The 10086-nt window shown below is 41.6% G+C and overlaps 1 protein-coding gene across 1 annotated transcript; it reads left to right on the top strand.

Annotated features, from left to right (window-relative positions):
- The first annotated feature begins 1394 nt into the window (after window positions 1-1394).
- On the top strand, window positions 1395-9655 carry cldn11a (claudin 11a). The gene is made up of 3 exons (XM_017722318.2): window positions 1395-1897; window positions 5351-5515; window positions 8789-9655. The coding sequence occupies exons 1-3, from the start codon at window positions 1672-1674 to the stop codon at window positions 9046-9048; spliced, it is 651 nt and encodes a 216-aa protein (XP_017577807.1). The 5' UTR covers window positions 1395-1671; the 3' UTR covers window positions 9049-9655.
- Window positions 9656-10086: the final 431 nt, after the last annotated feature.

Here is a 10086-nt window from a genome sequence, read left to right as displayed (position 1 = left end):
ACTATTTTCCATCAACATTCCACATAAACTCAGAACACTCGTTCCAGGTTCTCTGTTGGTTCTGGATGGTAAATAAAATGTCTATATCTGTGTTGTAGTCATGGTGACGCCTGGTTCCTATCACCACCACTGTAAAGACGTCTAAACCATTTCACACCAAACCCACTCTGAATCTCTCTGTTTACATCACACTCTGAATGATATCACACACAGGAGAAGTTTGGAAAACTTTGTGGAATTCCCCTTTAAGGTGTATTCATTGCTGACACAGGTGGTGCACCACATGTAGAAGCACTGACCAATAGAATTGGACACTCTGGAGCAGCTGCACAGGATCCTACATTCACCATGTCCAGTGCCCAGTGTGGGCTATAAAGCCCCCAGCATTGAGCTGTGGAGCAGTGGAACTGTGTTCTTTGGAGTGATGGAGCTCCATTCAATACCTATGGGATGAGTTGGAGTGTCCAGAACTGACCATCCAACATCAGTACCTGACCTCATTAATGCTCAATCAAATCCTCACAGCAATGTTCAACATCTAGTGTAAAGCTTTCCCAGAAGAGTAGAAGCTGTTACTGCAGAACAGACTCGCTATTAACATCTTGATTTCAGAGGAAACGCTGGAGTCGACAGACGTGTTTTTCCCAGCGCAGCCACCAGAGGGCGCGCACACCACAATAATCTGACCACAGGGTGGACGCTCTGAATCAGCTGGACTGCACAGAATGTTTATGATACCGAAAGTGTGTTTTGCTTTAAATCGACTGTTTTTACTTTTTCACTTCTCATTTTTACATTTAAAGATGAAAGTTTTCCTTTGCTTTTATTTTTATTGCACTTTCAAGTTTTCAAGTTTTGACAAAAATAGAAAGGAACGAGAGAGAGAGAGGGGGGAGGGGGGAGAGAGAGAGAGAGAGGAAAAGGAAAAATAGAGAGAAAGAGATGGACAGAAGAGAAAAATCAAAAGAGAGAGGAAAAGAGTATGGGGAGGAGAGAGAGGCAGAGGACGAGAGAGAGAAAGAATGTGTGAGGGGGCGAGCGAGGGGACACGGTATAGAGAGGAGAGGGGGAGAGAAGGAGAGGGAGAGAGAGAGAGAGAGAGAGAGAGTGAGAGAGAGAGAGAGATGGAGATGAGAGAGACAGAGAGAGAGTGAGAGAGAGAGACAGAGAGAAAGAGATGGACAGGGGAAAAGAAAAACGAGAGAGAGAGAGGAAAAGAGTATGAGGAAGGAGAGAGGGGCAGAGGATGAGAGAGAAAGAAAGAAAGAATGTGTGAGGGGCAGAGCGAGGCGACACAGGAGAAAGAGAGAGAGGGAGAGAGAGAAAGAGAGAGAGACAAAGACAGAGAGAGTAAAGGAAAGAATGTCTCATTCCTGAGAGGTTCCTGCGCTCTGATTGGCTGAAAGTTTGGGCTGCTGAGCTGAGCTATAAAAGCCACAGTGAAGTTTTGCCATAGTTCAGAGTGAAATCAGGAGCTGGTTCGGAGTCTGAGCTGCAGTTCACCATGACATTCCCTGCCCGGAATACCCTCATCGCCTCCGGAACGCTGTCCCAGTAGACTCGGCTCACCTGCCCAGAGTCAGCGAATCACGACTGAAGTGACCTGAAGCTTCAGAAGCTGTTCTTTATTATTTTATCTTCGTTTATCGTCAGTGTTGGTCATTAGGAGTCATGGCGAATACGTGCCTGCAGTTGACCGGCTTTCTGGTCAGTCTGCTTGGCTGGGTGGGCCTCATCATTGCCACGGCAACTAACGAATGGGTGGTGACCTGTAAGTATGGCATGAACACCTGTAAGAAGATGGACGAGCTGGGGAGCAAAGGGCTGTGGGCGGAGTGCGTGATCTCCACGGCGCTGTACCACTGCATCTCCCTCAACCAGATCCTCGAGCTGCCCGGTGAGGAACCCGCACTCAGAACACACAGAACGTGTCCTCTCACTCGCCCTGCGTGGAGATACATACACTCTTAACAAAGGATCTCAAGGGCTCTTCAGTAAATACAAGAGTCCTGTTTAGAACCAATAACACTCAAAGGACCATTTGCATGCTTGAATGGTTCTTCACATAGTAAAACTGTTCCTCAAACTGAGAGAGAATGTGTTGTATATGGTTCTATAAAGCACCAATAAGGGTCCTGGCGTTGTTACGATGTCAAGGTTGTAAAAGGGTCTTTTTTGGTGCAACACTCTTAAAAAAGACAGTTCTTCAAAAGTTGATTGATGGAGAATGTGTTGTATATGGTTCTATATAGAACCTTTGTGAAAAAAAGTTCTATATAGCATTAAAATGGTTCTGCTATTGTTACAATGTCAAGGTTATAAAAAAAAGAACCTTTTTGGTGCTACAGTCTTAACAAAGATGGTTTTTTAAGGGTTCTTTAGTAAATGCAGTGGTTCTCTTTAGAACCATGAACACTCCAAGATCCATTTGCATGCTTGAATGGTTCTTTGTAAGGTGAAATTGTTCTTTGGATTGATGGAAAATGTGTTGTATATGGTTCTATATAGCAACAAAAAGGGTTCTGCCATTGTTGTCAAGGTTGCAACAACAGAAGAACCCTTTTTGGTGTGATATAGAACCAAATACAACACATTCTCCATCAGTCTGAAGAACCACTTTACCATACAGAGAACCGTTTAAGCATGAAACTCGCAGTTCTAAATAGAACCATTCCTTTTAATAATTGTTATGGCCATAAAGGGCTAGTATTATGTAATAATAATAATAATAATAATAAGTATTATTATTATTATTATTATTATTATTATGGTCATAAAGGGCTATTATTATATAATTATTATTATGGTCATAAAGGGTTATTATTATATAATTATTTTTATGGTCATAAAGGGCTCTTATTATATAATTATTATTATGGCCATAACAGACTCTTATTATATAATTATTATTGTCATAAAGGGCTCTTATTATATAATTATTATTATGGTCATAAAGGACTATTATCCTCTGGACCCCGATGACAGCCACGAGAGACGGCAGGGGTCCAAACTCCGAGTGAGGACGAACCCCAGCGAGGCCGGCAGGGAGAGAGCCGTGGCTGAGTGGGGGACAGGCGCATCCCATACACCCCCACCACCCAACTCAGGATGTTAACCCGGCCTGAACTGACTTCACTTCTCAAGCAGCCGGGATTTGCGTGCCGTCCCTCGCTCACTCGCAGCTCTCTCTCTCCGCTGTCCTCGAAGGGGCTCATCCTATCTCCAGTTTTGTCGATTATCAGTTTTTGGCGTAATTTGTAAAGGCATGTTGGCCTTTATACTGTGTGTAAATTTCATGAAAAATGGACCGAAGTAAACGGCCAAAAATGACTTGTCAAAAATTCCGGTTCCGCCGACTTTCATTAAAAGTGAAGTAGGTTTTTTCCCTCTCCTGTAAAGTTAGCATTTTGGAGATACAAGGTTTTGTTCTAGGGATGGAGTTAGGGTTACATTTTTGCCAGCACACCTGCACCAGGTACTGTGTTGGAGTCGTAGATATACATACTCAGATACTGTGTCTGTTGTTCTCTATCTGAGGTGATACGTCTGCACGTCCGCCATGTTGGAGAGGTCAAGATCCACTTGTGAACAGATTCACTCGTATCGAGAGACGAAGAGTCTCGGGATTAAATCAGCCACATCTTCCTTATTAGTGAACCCATTTTCACCAAATCTGTTCTGTTATAATCCTCAGAATCAGATTATTCCAGGCTGTAAGTTCTGCTCTCGGTAGCTTTAATTACTGATTGTGATAATTAGCTTCCAGACCAGCAGGAAAGTGTTCAGTCTGTACATGACGGTAAAAGCCAAGTTCAGCGTGAGCTCTGCTAGAAACATCAACAAATCCATCACTGTGTGATGTGCTTCATGTTATGCAACTTAAGTGCAACATAATTTCATGTAGGTTTCAAACAACCAACGTTGCATGAAAGTTTTACTGTTTAAAAGCCAGTCATAACACTTTAGCTACGACCGATGGTGGTTATCCTCTATAGCAGTGTATCTGGAACATAAATGATTTCAAGCTGCCCTCACCCCCCACCCCACAATGTCCAGAATGTCCAGTGCTCTACAGTCTCACAGCACATCATAACAGGTGGTATAAACAATAACTGTGGTCAGTTAATTCCTCCCTCTCAGGGAAATAGTGCGGTATATTGTGTTAGCCACTCTGTAGCGGTGAAATCTCAGCAATAAACCTTTCCGTTGTTCCACTGAGCTGAAAATGGGACACAAAATGGGATCTTGGAAAGTCAAATCATCTTAAATCTCATCAATATATCTAATATTTATTATTTCGAGAGTGTTTTAAGTCATTTTATCAGTTAAATTGGTCATATTGGCACTTGGTTCAAGCTTTATGTCTGGAAACAAGCAACATTATCTACTAAGACAATAAAACTCAATAAAATAATAAAAATCACTCAATGTGTTAAACATGTAGAAGTTGAATATTCTCATAATATTTTTCTAACAGTCTCATATTGAGAAACATTTGATAGATTGCTTAGACTGACAACATAACTCTGCTGTGTATGATGGTGTTGAACATGTTGGAATGATGGATGGATGGATGGACATTCTTATAAGAAAAAGCTTCACCTATTTAGTTCTTTTAATATTTTGAAGTAGTTGTGGAATAAGAATTTTGGTTTTATGTACCAAAAACAGTCATAATTATTTTTTGACGTGTCCAGATTTTCTGCCTCTCTTCATCACTGACACTTCAACAGACTGTTTTTGTTACTGTGCCTTTAAGACTGATACATGTAAATAAGCTGCATCCTGACTGGTTGCCTTGTATAGTGCTTTTTCAGCAAAGCACTGTGGGAAGAAATATTCCTCAGGACTTCAGTGTGAATGTGTTTGGACTTTGTGACATCACAACACTTAAAATGGGCAGTTTGTGCAGTTTGTGCAGTTTAGTTCACGTACGTGGACGACACGGACTGAGAGTGGACGATACAGTTTGAAATGGTTTTAGCGATGTTTACATACTGATGCAAATTCTATTATTTAGATGAAATGAGGAAATTTCAGTTTTCTTTTATATGAACACTTTTTATTTGGAAAAAAAATATATATATATAGTTTTTCAGCCTTTTTTAGATGTGGCCCTGTTGTATTTTCCCCTTTTCAACTGTTTACAAACTTCAGAAAAACAAAATATAGTGATGTATATCATGCATCATGAAGAAAACTATAAATATTGTCATGTTATACAATATTCTTTTCCATATTGTCTAGCCTTATTTCAGAGTATGAATGGGTAATAATTAATAATTCAGGAAAGCACTGACGCATGCAGGACTATGAGGCGTAAATAACCTTAGTAACTCTGTTTTTGTAGCGTATATCCAGACGTCGCGGGCTCTGATGATAACGGCCTCCATGCTGGGTTTACCTGCTGCCGCGCTGCTGCTGGTCTCCATGCCGTGTGTGAACCTCGGGGGTGAAGGACAGAGCGCCAAAAACAAGCAGGCCCTGCTGGGAGGAGCCCTGACTCTGATAGTGGGTAGGCAGGAACACTTCTCTATTTGATTCATCATCAAAAACATCCAAAGAGGCATGGATGACAGAGGGGTGATCTGACAGCTGATGAAGGGGCTTAATGGACAGGATTTAAAAAACACACACACACACACACACACACACACACACACACACACACACACACCACCACCACCACATCAGGGTTACTGCAGTGCTAAGAATGATCTACCACCCAAATAGTACCTGCTCTGTGAGGGTCCATGGAGGTCCTGACCACTGAAGAACAGGGTAGAAGGGGGTAACAAAGTATCAGAGAAACAGATGGAATACAGTCTGTAACTGCAGAACTACAAAGTGCAGCTATACAGTAAGTCAGTTTAACCAGACGTCTTTCCTAGTCATTTTGGGCCGTTTGTTTTGATTCATTCATCAGGAAATTTACACAAAATATAAAGGGTGACAGACGTATTGAAAATCATGCAACATTCAAGTTACATTCAACTAAACATCTACTAAATTCTAAATATATATATATATATATATATATATATATATATATATATATATATATATATATATATATATATATATATGTATGTATGTATGTATGTATGAATATATATCCTCCAACAGAATTTACCCTTATGTTCAAAAATTACAAAATATAAGTTGTTCTGCTGGATAAAGTTTTAAAAAAATCACAAGCCTTAATTTTCCAAAGAGTCCAAACAGTAGAACATGGGTTTAAATAGTCTAAAAGGCTGCAGACGACAGACTGGAAAACCCCGTTCTGGCTACTTTTAATCCTTTTGACTGTAGTTTTTTGCTCTTTTGTTTGTAGCCATGACACAATGAGGCCTTTTCAAGCCATGAAAATACATTTTAATCTAATTTTATCTTTTTTTTTTTTTTTGCACATTTTCTGCACATTCGCTTTTCATCGCATCGCAGTTCCTAGAAAACAGACAGTGATTTCGCTGTGACACATTGAGCTCCGTCCTCTTCCTCCCTCTGGATTCGTCTCACTGTTTAGTCTTAATTAGCCTTGAAACGTTCCTACCTCACCCACGCTTCCTTTGGGGCGAGGGTGGGGGGTCGTGGGGGTTTAGCACATTCCGAGCCAATACAATCAGGGTAGTGTTATTGTTTCTCTTCTTTATGCTTACAGTACATGTACTGTGCACATATGCTCAGCACTGACAGCAGCGACAGGAGCACTTCCACATCGAAACATCAGCATTTTCAGCTTTTCCCAAATCTGACACTCAGGAAGGGAAATGCTGACCTGGACAGAGCCGGGACCCCTCACCGCTAGACCTCCTGGGACTTTTGAGTTACTCAGTGTGAATCATTTCAGAACTACACTCTCAAACAGACGGTTCTTTAGAGGTTCTTTGTAAAGACAATGGTTCTATATACACAACACTCTACGAACAGTTTGTATGCTCCAATGATTCTTTGCATTGAGCAGTGGATTGATGGAAAATGTTTTATGTGGTTCTATATAGCACTGAAAAGGGTTCTGCTGTTGTATACAAGCTTGACATGGTAACAACAGCAGAGCCACATAGAACCCTTTTCAAAAAGGTTTTATATAGTGTGGATTTTTTTTTAGATCTCAAGTTATTTATATCATTATCACAACAACCGTTTTATCAAGATATTATTTGTTATGTCCAGTAACACTTTATTTGGACAGTCCACTTCAGATGCTTTGTAGATACTTAATTTACCTTCAAGTTACATTCAAATCATCACGATTGGCTCCTCCCACTCCTCCATGCGCTTTTCTGTTTACTTTTCATCATCCATGTGCTTCTTTGTTTGGCCCTTGTTTCTGGTCTCCGCCTTGATTGTCTCCTCCTGTTTTCCACCTGTGTCTTATGTTGTTAGCCCTCTTGTATTTAAGCCCTGTGTTTTCCTTAGTCTAGTGCTGGTCTTTGTTTGATCGTGTTTGATGTGCTGGATGTATTGTATTGTATTCTCACGGTGTTTGGTTCTTGTTTGAGGTTTTGTGTTCATTTCGTCATGTCTGTCCCTCCTGCTCTCCATATCAGCTGTGTGAACCTGGACCGTTTTGACTCTGACCTTGGATTTACCCAAAATAAAACTCAGCGTAAGCGTCTGCAACATCGCTCCCCATCGTTACACAAATAAATACCTACTAAACGGATCATGATGATCTTTCACTCTAAACACGGCTCTAATCTTAACCCTAACCTTAACCTCAACCTCAACCCAAAACCTAAACCCAACCCTGGTCTTAGCCCCAAACCTGGTCCAAATCCTAACCTTAACCTTAACCTCAACCCAAAACCTAAACCCAACCCTGGTCTTAGCCCCAACCCTGGTCCAAATCCTAACCTTAACCTTAGCCCAAAACCTAAACCCAACCCTGGTCTTAGCCCTGACCCTGGTCCAAATCCTAAGCTTAACCTTAACCTCAGTCCAAAACCTAAACCGAACCCTGGTCTTAGCCCTGACCCTGGTCCAAATCCTAACCTTAACCTTAACCTCAACCCAAAACCTAAACCCAACCCTGGTCCAAATCCTAACCTTAACCTTAGCCCAAAACCTAAACCCAACCCTGGTCTTAGCCCTAACCCTGGTCCAAATCCTAACCTTAACCTTAACCTCAACCCAAAACCTAAACCTAACCCTGGTCTTAGCCCCAACCCTGATCCATATCCTAACCTTAACCTTAACCTCAACCCAAGACCTAAACCCAACCCTGGTCCAAATCCTAACCCTAACCTCACTACAGAGAGTTTCAACATATAGTTTGGTAACAATTTGTAGATAATCTGTAGTGGACTATAGTGGACTATCCAAATAAAGTGAAGCCTTATGTCCAAATAATGACAAATATCTCAAGATCTTGAGAAAACACATTCCTTATGTTATGATGATATAAATAACTCAAGATCTCAAGAAAACAAATAACTTGTCATGTGATCCATGTCTCTGTAGGGCTTCCGTAGGTAAGGAATATGACTATATCGCTGTTGTCAGAACAAACCTCGTATCTCCGAAAAGGTGACTTTACAGAAGGAAAAACGCTCTTGACTTTTAATGGAAGTTAATGGAGAAAAAAAGATCTCCAAGTAATTTTGGACTTTATCTGTCCAATCGTCACAGAACTTTGACCCGACATGAAGAGCAACTGGCTTTTTCAAATTGTTAAAAAATAAAAGACAAAAATGCAAGTTACAGTGAGAATATGTACTTTTTCCCGCATATATTACTTTAAAAAGAAACGTTCAGTGACTCTTTCTGTGTCTATGTGTCTCCTCAGCTCTGTGTGGGATCATATCCACCGTGTGGTTCCCCATCGGAGCCCACCAGGAGCAGGCCTTGATGTCGTTCGGTTTCTCCCTGTACGCCGGCTGGGTGGGGGCTGCGTTCTCTCTGCTAGGCGGCTGCATGATCGTCTGCTGTTCCCTGGAGTCTCCGGCGCCGTATGCGGACAGTGGCCGCTTCTACTACTCCAAACACGGCCAGAGCAACCCCACCAGCCCCTCCTCCACCAACCACGCCAAGAGCGCGCACGTGTAGGCCAGAGGATTACTGTACAGCTGCCCAGAGGAGCATAAGCATCTTATTCCACTCAGTCAAATCCATCCTTTCTCTCTCACTCTCGCTCTCCTCAGTGCTTCATCATCTCTCTCTGGGCTTACTGGAGGCCCTCCGTCACAATATGGATTTTACTGTCCGCTTGAGCCGACATCCAGGCCTCAGGATCATCCGAACTCGGACAGAATTACGTAACGCAGGCTGGACAGTGATTAACAAAACCTGCTGCCATCAGGGGACTCAGACTGAAGGAGTTTGTTTTTAAATGAGTGTAATTTTGTGATTATGTGCACTGTGCTGCGCTCTTTTAGCTCTTAGTTACGCTTTTTGGGCTGTGAACACTAACAGGTCTTATCACTATTTGCTTTTAATTCTAAATGTGAAATACTATTGTGTCAATGGGAGGAATATTAAAAAGGAATTCCATGAATATTTGGTTAAGATGAAAACAGAGTCGTACAGAGTAGTTCACAGTGGTGGTGATAGGAACCAGATGCCCCCTTTAAAAGCTCCTTACAGAAAGTTCCTACATGAAATGGTTATGAATTCACTGCCTGATGACTGAGACGCTGTTTTACGATAGTTTTGAGAAGACTTTGGCCTTAAGCTCCATTCATGGTGGAGGGATACATAATATGCAGGGTGTTAAGAGGCAAAATAGTCCCCAAAGAAAACTGATTATTCCAGATTTTCCACTATTTCCCATCATCAACATTCCATATCCACTCAGAAGACTCGTGTAGGTTCTCTGGTGGTTCTGGATAGTAAATAAATGTCTATATCTGTGTTGTAGTCATGGTGACGCCTGGTTCCCATCTCCACCACTGTAAAGACATCTGAACCATTTCACACTAAACCGCTCTGAATCACTGTTTACACCTCACACACTGATATTATGCAGAAAATCAGTGGAAGTCCTCTTTAATGACTCCCTGTTCTTGTTTTCTGTATTAAAGACATCGTTACAATCGCCGCTGAACAGCTGAACAGGGCAGAGTTTTGTTTTCTGATGCAAACACA

Source organism: Pygocentrus nattereri, chromosome 17, assembly GCF_015220715.1.
Source record: "Pygocentrus nattereri isolate fPygNat1 chromosome 17, fPygNat1.pri, whole genome shotgun sequence".
Classification (NCBI taxonomy): Eukaryota; Metazoa; Chordata; class Actinopteri; order Characiformes; family Serrasalmidae; genus Pygocentrus; species Pygocentrus nattereri.
Note: the sequence above shows the minus strand (reverse complement) of the source record. Positions and strands in the feature narration are given on the sequence as shown.

Excerpts from the sequence above, each read along its gene's own strand:
- cldn11a (XM_017722318.2), top strand. The coding sequence starts at position 1,672 with ATGGCGAATACGTGCCTGCAGTTGACCGGCTTTCTGGTCAGTCTGCTT. Across the intron at positions 1,898-5,350 it reads CCAGATCCTCGAGCTGCCCG|CGTATATCCAGACGTCGCGG; the intron begins GTGAGGAACCCG and ends CTGTTTTTGTAG. Across the intron at positions 5,516-8,788 it reads AGCCCTGACTCTGATAGTGG|CTCTGTGTGGGATCATATCC; the intron begins GTAGGCAGGAAC and ends GTGTCTCCTCAG.